A 12,055-nucleotide genomic window follows, 5' to 3' on the forward strand; every position below is an offset into this window, starting at 1 on the left:
ATGTGCCTAATGTCTGTCCTCTGCCCTGGGCCTACACTTATCTAACACCCTCCTTCTGTGTTCTCTTGTCTCCCCATTCACCTCTGCTTGGAAACTTCTGTCCATTTTTATACCCATTCCACGAAACGACACCATTTGAATATCCTGCAGCCTCCCTCTTTTCCTCCATCATACAAGCATTTTGCCCACATCTCTATCTCTCTCCAGTTTTGGAATGTTTTAATCCCATTACAGTCCCAACCTGAGCAGGGAGGGGAGTTTGGGGATGGGTGGGGGTGCAGAGACTGTGCAGCCAGTATGAGAGTCCCTTTGTATCCCAGCGAGCTACAGGCCAGGCAGTTACGGGTATGGCTCCCTCATTGCCCCGTTTCCCTCCACTCCCTGCTCCCTCTCAATGGCTCTCTTTGTCTTACCAAAGTATCACACAGCCGATTAAATAGAGGGAATTAGAGTCAGGCTTAACCCACAACACACAATCACACACAAGCATGGACATAGGCATATACACACATGATTTAAACTGCTGGAGTGCATGTAGTGGGACCAGTCAGAGCAGTGGACCATAATGGGGTTCAGTGTTGTCTGTATGGTGCTGTGTAGCCTGTGCAAAGAACAGCAATATCCAGAAAAAGGGTTCTGTGCCTAGAGTTCATGGATGAGGGCTGCCATGGTTTTCAATATTCTGTAATCATACTCAGCCTAACTGAATTAGCCATGATCCATTCGCTGAAATTGCTTTTGTCAAGTGTATGAAACAATGAATGAGTCACTGCAAGCTGTGCATAACTGCTGTTGTTGCATCGCCTAGCCCAAGCCCTGACCCTGGCCTAATTATGTAATGTGAGGAAAATTTGAAAATAATTCACTTTGGCAAGTAGCATTTATGGTATATTGGAATTCACTGTTTGTTGTCCAATGTCATCTTACCTTTGTCAAAGCAGCCGGTATAAAAACATTAGTAGAGACAGACATTTACAAAAGCAGAAAGAATACAGTTTTATTTAGTGTGAGAGAAATTCATTAGTCATCACGTCGCTAAGGTCTTGTTTCCGCTAGTATTTACAGGTTGTTTTGTTCGGCTGGCAACACTTACTGAGAAAACAATAACAGTCAAGAGTTTTCAACACGGTGAAGAAAACCTGTTAACAGCACATAAAAACATAATACCAGCAAATATAAATAATAATTGTAATATTCATAAGAACAAGCAATTCCTAAAGCAAGACGTAGGATTTAAAATGAAATGTCATGTGCTTCTAACACTCAAGACATAATGTACAAAAACGTCCCAAAAGTAGTTCTGGGCCAAAAGGAAGCACTACCATTATTTAAAATAATAACATTGAAATCACATATATTAGAATAAAGTAAACATACAAGGTATTATTTCACATTACAAGATGAAGGGGCATCCAACTTTAACAACAGGTACTGTTATTTTGGAGTTGTCTCTTGGTACCTCTCTTTAGAAAATAACCCCTTGGATTGTTGCTATTCTGTTGCAAAAAGGGGTTGGTATTTCATTACATAAAGGCCAGTTTGAGATATTACCCTCTGTAGACTCGACAACTCATTCATGCATGCTATTACTCACTCAATCTCAGGCAACGTGTTTCTATGATGGCATTTCAGAAAAGCCATAAACAGGTAGCAAAAAATGTTACAACAACTATCTACAAATCTAACATTTTACACTGAACACGGTACACTGAGTGGACAAAACATAAGGAACACCTTCCTAATATTAAGTTGCAACCCCTTTTGCCCTCAGAGCAACCTCAATTCGCTGGGGCATGGACTACAAGGTGTCGAAAGCATTCCACAGGGATGCTGGCCCATGTTGACTCCAACGCTTCCCACAGTTGTGTCAAGTTGGCTGGATACACACGAGAAACTGAAACTGTTGAGCATGAAAAACCCAGCAGCGTTGCAGTTCTTGACACATTCAAACTGGCACGCCTGGCACCTAGTACCATACCCCGTTCAAAGGCACTTAAATATTTTGTCTTGCCCATTCACCCTCTGAATGGTACAGATACACAAACCATGTCTCAATTGTCTCAAGGCTTAAAAATCCTTCTTAAACCTGTCTCCTTCCCTTCATCTACACTGATTGAAGTGTATTTAACAGGTGACATCAATAAGGGATCATAGATTTCACCTGGTCAGTCTATGTCATGGAACGAGCAAGTGTTCCTAATGTTTTGTAAACTCAGTGTATAGACACGTTTTGAATGTCAAACAATTAAGAAAAATGTAAGGGCAGTGGTGCAGACTTTTCAGTGTAGTAATGGCAAAACATTGACAATATAATGACATTAATAGTAAAGATTATAACAATGAAAATAATGTATTATGTCTACTGAAGATACATACTTAATGACCTCAATTTTGGTTAATAAAAGATTATTATATAAAATCATTATGTAGTATTGTCTTCTTATTCGCTATTCAGTTTTGAAATGTTCTGTGTTGAAGAGACAATGCTGAATCAACATAATAGTCAGTGCCATGGAAAAAAATATTGAGGTTGATAAATCAATATAGTGTTGAAGGTATGTCACCAAAGAGCTGTAATCAGGTCAGAAAAAATGTGTTGTACTTAATTCAACATCAATGTAGTACTGTAATACAGTGTCATACGGAGAGAAACAACTTAAATAATATTTTTCTGTCTGTAAAGTTTTGGTTTCAAAACTTTGGTCATTTTCATTTATAAAACATTTGTAGAAACAGATTTTCTGGACTGTATGCACTTTGTTATACACATACAGTATATTCCAATTACAACATAGGCAACTTATAAGCGCATTCTTTATGTCATTTAGCAGACACATGTATCCAAAGCGACTTACAGTCATGTGAGCATACATTTTACGTATGCACACATGCACGCGGTTCTGTCGATACAAGAAATTCTAAGAAATATGCCTCTAGGCCAATCACAGAATATGCCATTGATTATATATTGGATATTGTGTTACATCATGTAATTAATCTGTTTTCAACATGCCTGAGATGTAGATGGATGGGCTAGCCAAACAGTGGCACTCTGTACTGTTGACATCTTTACATCATAAAACTATTTCAACGATAAGCCTCTAGATTTGAATACAGATTTGATTTATTCTCTCTTATCCAACCCTCTGAGTACTCAACATTGAAGTTATACACCACACGTTACCCCATAAAATCATCTGATCTCCATTCCTCCTTGGACCCTACTGGCCTTCCTGCATCTGGGCCAGACCAGAAGGGGATTCCATCTCCCCACTGCCTCCAACCCAGGTCTCCTCCGCTCTGTGGGTCTGCCGTTGGGGCCAAATCTGCACCAGAGCCCTCTGCTCCCGGTCTTTGTCAGGGCCGCGACAGGGTGGTGTAGACAGGCTGCTCCCAGTGCGTGGGGCTGTGTGACTGTGGCACGCTGGACGGGTCAGTGATGGCTGTGTACAGGGGCCTCTGCGAGGGCCCCATGTAGGAGAAGGCAGAGTACAGCCCTGAGGCCTGGCTGGAGTGGGCGTAGTAGGATCCCGAGGCCTGGTGGTCAGCATACTCTGCAAACTGGGCCCTGGAGGCCAGCGAGGGGAAAGCAGAGCTGTAGTGGGGCAGGCTGAGGGGAGTGTAGGTGACATGGGAACCCCCTGAGGATGCTTCGGCAAAGTGTCCCCCCGAGCCGGCCTCACTCTTAATCTGGGCCTTGGAGGGGTCGGAGCCCAGAGGTGAGGCATGATGCTGCTGGTGCTGTTTGGATAGCCACGCTGCAGAGTGTCCACTGGCCGCGGCCAGGACAGAGGAGATACCATAGGAATAGGGAGATGCAGAGGACCCTGCTGCTGCCGCTGACCCAGCACTCTGTCCAATCCCCGGGTGCCCATTGGGGGGCAGGTACTGGTCAAACTCGTTCACATCAAAGGGCTCCATGTTGGCCATCACCTCGTGGCTGATCTCACCGATGTCCACGTTGCCGAAATCAATGTGTGGTTTGCCTGACCCTGACCCAGAGCCACCCTCCGCTCCTACCCCCATTCCCCCACGGGAGCCCCCTACTCCACCGCCCTCCCGCTTCCCATCACCCGACTTCCCAGACTGGAGCTCCGTCTTGGGGGTGGTGGGTGGTGTAGGAGGGCTGTGGCTCTGGCCTGTGGGGAGACACAAAGCAGAGATGTCAGAGTTATTGTCAGCCTGGCTTGTGGTATATTATTTAGAATGGGGATGTGTGACAAACTGCATCGATAGGGCTGGTCAGACCCTGTGGCATACCTGCAGTATGTGGGTGGTGTCCATCAGCCAGAGGAGACCCCGCCCCCCCGACGTGGGCAGCCACGTCCAGGTGGAGGCTCTTGTAGTGCGATTGGCTATGGCTGACCTCACCCTCAGAGTGGCCGTCAGCTTCAGAGCCCGAGCCGGGTTTGCCGTTCTTGCGGCGGCGTGGTTGGTACTTGTACTCCGGGTAGTCCTTCTTGTGCTGCTTCCTCAGCCTCTCCGCCTCCTCGATGAAAGGCTTCTTATCGCTCTCATTCAAGAGCCTATGAGGGAGAAAATCGTTTTTGAAATAACAATGATAGAACATTTTAATTTCAGCCAGGAGGAACTTAAAGTAGAGGTGTTTTGTGCTGCTGATTTGATGCATGTGTCGAACTTTAATGCTCCAAACTCCATTCTGTTTGAATGAGGAAATTACAGTAGTCTGAGAACATTTTACAGCATGTATTTTGTTAACATGATGACCATAATATGTGTTAAGATAACAGTGACACAGTGCTGATTCCTTTGACACCTCCACATCCCAGAGGTCAATAACCTTGTCCAACTCCAATAGAAGAATAATTACATTTTATTTAGCAGGTGGTCTGTGTCAACTGGGACATATCACCTTTTATATTCAACCTACGAAGTATTCTAGTATTTTACTTTTTAAAAAACGTCTAACTGGTGTAATGGCAACACACTCATTGGAAATGCTGCTATTCCCCTTGTTAAGCATTAAAACATTTTTAGAAAACAACAATTGACTATATCTACTGTGGAGATTATTTCTACCGTCAGTTTTGCCTCTGAACCATTCACTGGATTTTCATCTCGTTCTAAACCAGATCCACCGTCTGTACAGCTGCATCAGAAAACCTGCCCACACTAGGGGATTTTCAGCTGGACTGAAATGAAATTAAGACACAGGCTAAAGATGCATCCTGTGCACGTAACATAAATCCATATTACTGATGGTGGAGTCAGGGGGACTGGCATGAGAAAACACTGACCTTTGAGACTCCCAGTTCAGCATGTTTCTTGGCCAATTATACAATCATGCGCGGGCTCAAGGTCAAGTCTTTATCTAATTAATGTTGCCTCCTTATAAGGTTAATGAATTAGCCTCTCTGGGCCTTCCCATCAGCACGCACTTGTCTGACCTAGCAACAGTCCTCCATATCTGTGTTTTAAAGGCTGACTGAACTAGTCATTCAACCCGTTGACCAGTAAACTCTTGGATATCTTTTTACATAGTAGGTTCTTTAATATGGCACTCTCAATTACAAATGAGAGTGCTGTAAAAGTGTATATCTGCCATAATGGTCTGTGCTTTAAAACATATAGACGAGGGGATTACAAAAACCTCAGTAATTCCCACTGCAGCCATCTCCCTCCTAAACCACCATGAATAAAGTGGGTTATGAAATTGGGCATATCCAGTCACTATAATGTGAATACAAAAAAACGCATAACTACATGTTTTTTGTTTTCTGTAGGCTACATAATCAACATAATTATTTCAATTGTTTTAGGTTATAGGGCTTTAATCAACATTCCTTGGTGGGGCAACTCTCTAACAAGCTTTATTGTGAGCTGGTAGAATATTATTTTAACATATCTCAGCTAATTTGATTGAGAAACGTATTGCTGTAAAGAAGGGAACCTGCCTTGAAAAATATAAAATCTATGACTTTTTAAGTTGTTTTTATGTTTTATGGGTCCATAATTCAAGTCTACTGTAGCATGAAGTGTCCTTTGAACTTTTTACCCAGGATGTGACTAAGAACGCATTTGAACTTGTGTAACCCTGGATGTTTATTGTTGTTTATCAAAGCGGACCGACGCTGTAATAAACGCTTTCCCTTACCTCCATAGTTTCCCGAGGGTTTTGCTGAGCTCAGCGTTGTGGAGGTGGGGATACTGGTCTGCCAGTTTCCTCCGTGCGGCCTGTGCCCACACCATGAAGGCGTTCATAGGCCTTTTCACGTGCGGCTTGCTTTTGCTGCCGGAGTTTACACGCACAGGCATAGGCACGAGCGTCCAGTCGTAGCCGTTCAGCACCTGGCTCACTGCCTCGCGGATACCAATGGGAAAGCGATCGTCGTCTTCATCGGACTTGATGGAAATCCCGCCAGCTACATCGGATAGGGCGTCGTCGCCGACCCCTGTCAGCTGGGGCTGCGGACCGGACAGGGGTGAGTCTCCTCCGCCTGCGGCACTGGAGGAGTGACCCGGTGACAAGGAGTGACCGTCGTCCGAGACCCCCGGACTCATTTCTAACTCAGATAAACTCTGCTCCTCTCCCGACATCTTTCCCCTCTTCCAAGAAAGCTTCCTCCCTCAGGTGAGTAACAGAAAGTGTACAGGGTATAGTTTCTTGGCCTATGGGTGTTCTACTAAGCCTAGGCCTATCCCTATATCTGACCTAATGAAGAAGTTCACCCCTTTTTCAGGAATATAAACTATACCTGTTTAAAACTAAAGGATTGCTTCTGTCACTCGAGGTCTCCTTTATATAAACTCCCAGTCAGTCTCAACTCTCAGTCTACGTTCTAAAATTCTGTTAGGATTCCTCATCAAAGTTCTTTCCATCCGTGATGCTGGTATCTTCCGCTGAGCGCGTATTGTGGATCCCAGTTTACCTGTTGATTCCCACCTCTTGCTCCAGTAGAACAGTGTCCTCCCCCTTGCAGTCTTTGAAATTGTAGTCCTTGAGCTAAATACTGCAAAGGACATTAAGTAGAGTATGTATTAGAAAACAATACCCTAGTGAGTGAGTGAAATATAGAACATATTATTAAACTGGGTACTGATTGGCTGACAGCCTTGGTATATCAGACCATATGCCACCACAGGTATGACAAAACATGTATTTGTACTGCTCTAATTACATTGGTAACCAGTTTATAATAGCAATAAGGCACCTCGGGGTTTGTGGTACAGGGCCAATATACCACGTTAAGGGCTGTATCCAGGCACTCCTCGTTGCGTTATGCGCAAGAAGAGCCCTTAGCTGTTGTATATTCACCATATACCACAGCCCCTCATAAGATATTGCTTAATTATAGCCTGTTGGCTGCTAAGCCTGTGTAGGTGGGATATGAACAGGCAGGTAGCTAATAGGGCTAGGCTGTAGCTTGTTTGCTCAGAATACTTACATTTAATTAGCATATAAAGGATGTAATAGAAATGATTAGGAAAAGTGCAAAATTGCAATCATATAGAAGCGAATCTGAAGCCCATACAGTTAGTGCAAACGGTCTGTTATTCTAGCCCAGGCCTCGACTCCTGCTAACAAGCTACTGTTTAAGGTTAGGCACTTATTGCAAGCTCCCCAGGGAGAAAGTGTTGGAATAATATGAGCCCGCACCAGCACAGGGCTTCGATTTATACCTCGGAGCTCTTAGATAAACATGGGCTGGCGCTGGAAATATAAAACGAGTGGGTACGTGTGTATGCGCGTGTGAATTGGACACTGTCTGTTTGAAAAAGTATAGGCTATGGGTCTGTATGCGGCCTATTGGGGTCAAATGTGTAGTTTTGTCCATAGAATCAACGCCCTATGTAGGCCAACACGACCTTAACGTTTTGATTGAGTGAACTTGTGAACTGTAATAACAAACTATAGGCTATTTGTTTTGGAATTGATTTAATCGTTGAATCAGTCATATTGTAGAAGTTAAATTCATAATGCTTGTCTCTCTGGTACCCAGTTGATCATTTGTAACATTTGGATGCCACTGACATGCGCACTGCAATGGTGGTGAATTATCAGAGCATTGGCGGGACTGAGCCATCTCATCTTGTACCTCAACCACGTCCTGTTGTGCACCTGGTGGTAACAATTACCCCCCCCCCCCCTCTCCTTTCTGTACCCGATTTGTTATCCTGTCCACGCACATAGCTGTTGCCCCCATGATAGTGTTACATTGGTCAGTAGGGAGAACAGCGTGGGGTGGGGTGATGATGCTTCCTTTGCCACGGCCCAACAGTGTTTAATTACAGCCGTATTAGGCCTAATGGATCGCATTGCAACGCCGTGATCTTGCAAAGAGATTTGACTGGTGCGTTTTAGTCAATAAGGTTTTGAATAATACCACAATGCAGGTTAGACGTTGCCTTTCGTGGCTCTCATCCAGCAATAGCGCGCCTCCTAGTATTTTCTCGAATAGTTGGACCATATGTCTGTTACGTTGAAGCTTATTAACAAGTCTCTGGCACGGATGTTAATCTGAATAGGCCTATGTCCGTATGGGTAACTGCGCTCGCAACAAACGATCTCCAATTGCGCGTCCGCATATGAGGCTATGGGCCTACTTTTCATATGACAGGAGGACACTCACACAGGCTACTTAGAATAAAATATTGAAGCTTTATACACTATATATACAAAAGGTTGAGGACACCCCATCAATTTAGTGGATTCACTATTTTAGCCACACCTGTTGCTGACAGGTGTATACAATCGAGCACACAGCAATGCAATCCCCATAGACAAACATTGGCAGTAGAATGACCTTACTGAAGATCTCAGTGACTTTCAACGTGGCACCGTCGTCGGATGCCACCTTTCCAACAAGTCAGTTCCTCAAATGTCTGCTCTGCCAGGTCATCAACTGAAAGTGTTGTTATTGTGGAATTGAAACATATAGGAGCAACAACGGCTCATTGGTGAAGTAGTAGTAGACCACACAAGCTCACAGAATGGGTAAAAATCGTTTGTCCTTATTTGCAACACTCACTACGGGGTTCTAAACTGCCTCATGAAGCAATGTCAGCACAAGGACTGTTTTTTGGGAGCTTCATGAAATGGGTTTCCATGTCTGAGCAGCCACACACAAGCCTAAGATCACCATGCACAATGCCAAGCATAGGCGGAGGGGTGTAAAGATCTCCGCCATTGGACTCTGGAGCAGTGGAAATGTGTTCTCTGGAGTGATGAATCACGCTTCACCATCTGGCAGCCCGATGGACTGGGTTTGGAAGATGCCCGAATGCATAGTGACAACTGTAAAGTTTGGTGGAAGAGGAATAATGGTCTGGGGCTGTTTTTCATGGTTCGGGCTATGCCCCTTAATTACAGTGAAGGGACATCTTAACGCTACAGCATACAATGACATTCTAGATGATTCTATGCTTCCAATTTTGTGGCAGCAGTTTGGGGAAGTCCCTTTCCTGTTTCAGCATGACAATGTCTCTGCGCACAAAGTGAAGTCCATACAGAAATGGTTTGTCGAGATCGGTGTGGAAGAACTTGACTGACCTGCACAGAACCCTGACCTCAACCCCATCGAACACCTTTGGGATGAATTGGAACTACGACTGCGAGCCAGGCTGAATGGAAGCAAGTCCCCGCAGCAATGTTCAAACATCTAGTGGAAAGCCTTCCCAGAAGAATGGAGGCTGTTATAGCAGCAAAGTGGGGACCAATTCCATATTAATGCCCATGATTTTGAAATGAGATGTTTGAAGAGCGGGTGCCCACATACTTTTGGTCATGTAGTGTATGTATAGGCTAATAACGGGTTTGTGATGGACATATAAGGCGACAATAATTGATGACAACTCCGGTCTTGGTGCGCTCGCCCATTCGAGTTGGTTGCAGCCAGAACAGAGTTCCAATGTGATTCAATCGCTACAATTGTTTTTCAATTAGCACATTTCTTTACAAAGAAAGTATTTTCATCAGGTTGTTAAGATTAGTTCAGAACTATGAAAGACACACGGTTTGTCTGTCCTGTGATTATTAAAACAGGAGTTAAATGCCAATTTATGCTCGTCCACATTGAAAACTCGTATCTAATTTATTGTCAATATAGGCTCTACTGTATATATATATATATATATATATATATATATATATATATATATATATATATATATATATATATATATATATATATATATTATGTAGCCTACAGTATATTGATTGTTCTCTACATTCCTCTTAAATTGTGTTTATGATGTCTAACTTTCCATCAATTAGGCTTTTTCTATAGCAACCGTCATTAATTTACATGAAAGAAGTGGACTCCAAAGCCCTTCTTATCGTTTGACCTAACAATAAATTGCCCTTGATTTACGAAAATATTTTCCCATGATTGATGCTGTAGTCTCTTTCCCTTAGTTAGTTATAACGTGTTCATTTATTATAATAAAATAAAAAACTTGAACATATCCAGACATGTGAAATAGCCTATCTGAATGTGCGATTTTTTTTTATTCCAAAACAATTGTCTCTAAACAGTTGACTAAAACGTGACAATTCTATGACCTATTTGAGTTTTATCGTGAATTTGGCCTTTGAGTTTGAGTTCTGATGCAGGTCTAGAATATTGTATGCATTGAACAGGTTGTTGGCACTAACCACTGATCAGAGATGACGAGAACACGTCCAGCTTTTAACGCATTATGAAATGGATGATCTTGTTGACTAACTTTCTCTCAATGAATGAGTATATCAGTCAACCTGTAAATACTCACGAATAAATAGGCATAATACTGTCAAATGCCTCATCTCGTTGAAAATAGTTCCATGCGTCATGAATGTTGGGATAGTAGATGTAATTACGGAGTCAAAGTTTGCTGTTTAATGGGAAAAGTTTCGTTGATTTCAACTTGAACTCGATCAATCCCTGACGTTATATCTAAAACTATATTTTTCACTGGTCTAGAAATAATTGTATAACTTCGAAAGGACCGTTTACGACAAGGCAAATCTAAACGGAATGCATAACTTTGAAGCTGGTTCATAATTGAAATTGTATGTCAGTGGGCCTATTTGTATTAACCTATATAGTCTGTAGCATACACTTGCAACAAATATATATAACATCTTGCTGTGATGCGTATTAAACATGTATTTCTCCTGCCAGTCACGATAATCATTTCCTCCTATAACAGAGCAGGCGATGCCCACTTTACACAGCAGGATTATCCTAAGAGACATTTTAAATGTAACAATAATAATATGATAATAGTTATAATGATAATAGCCTAATAATAATAGTCTAATAATTTAAATAAAACAATGATTTAGAAAGATGCAGGTGTAATACATAATTTCTAACTACACAATTTAGATGAACTTTATGGCTTGGTTATTTGACAAATGAAAGAAAGAGAGAGAGAACAGCAGAGACAGGAAAGTATTTCAAATGCTAAGCGCCTTACTTCAGTAATGAAAAATGAGGTCGCCCGTTTAGCACGAGAGTCCGTGTGTTCCCGAGTTTCCAAAGTGACGCTCGCGCTCACTCCCTAGCCCCCTCGCTCGCCCTTCTATGAATGCCTGCTCTGTGTCGCGCGCCGGGGCTTAAAGAGCTCCGTTGTGTGAGGAAAGAGAAAAAAGTGGGGGGAAAAGTCTTAAAGGAGCAGCAAACTTACACGCATGCAACACCGGCAATCAATGTGATTGGTCGATTATTATTTTTTCTCAGTTTCCTGCAGGGCAGGATCTCACTGTCAAAATTAGCATCAATATTATGCCTACCTGAATAATGTGGAGACGCCTCGATTGTTTTGGTTAGGTAGGCTACTGATCTATTTCTAGGCAGCAGTGCCATCAGATTCTGTGGAATGAGATGCTGCATTTGGGTTTGGGTATTTCAGACTTCTCAAAAGCAATATCTAGCCTATGGAAAATTATTTCTTTTGGGAAAATGTATGTGATATCATCCATATTTGGGGTGTGCTACTTTTTGACCCTCTTGTGGTGATCAGAGTAGGGCAATTCCAATGTGGAACAGAAAAATATCAGTTTTCTATGAACATTTATTAAGATTAAAAACTATAATTCCGTAAGAAATAT

At 42.6% G+C, this 12,055-nt stretch overlaps 1 protein-coding gene across 1 annotated transcript; it reads right to left on the minus strand.

Moving 5' to 3' along the window:
* Nucleotides 1-971: 971 nt before the first annotated feature.
* Nucleotides 972-11,556, minus strand: LOC106601220 (transcription factor SOX-10). Its single transcript, XM_014193250.3, has 4 exons — nucleotides 11,422-11,556; nucleotides 6,116-6,971; nucleotides 4,261-4,526; nucleotides 972-4,139 (listed from the first exon to the last, which is right to left on the minus strand). Exons 2-4 carry the CDS (start codon nucleotides 6,556-6,558, stop codon nucleotides 3,358-3,360), a joined length of 1,491 nt encoding a protein of 496 aa, XP_014048725.1. The 5' UTR covers nucleotides 6,559-6,971; nucleotides 11,422-11,556; the 3' UTR covers nucleotides 972-3,357.
* Nucleotides 11,557-12,055: the final 499 nt, after the last annotated feature.

The sequence above is a fragment of the Salmo salar genome, chromosome 03, assembly GCF_965601325.2.
Source record: "Salmo salar chromosome 03, fSalSal1, whole genome shotgun sequence".
Lineage (NCBI taxonomy): Eukaryota > Metazoa > Chordata > Actinopteri > Salmoniformes > Salmonidae > Salmo > Salmo salar.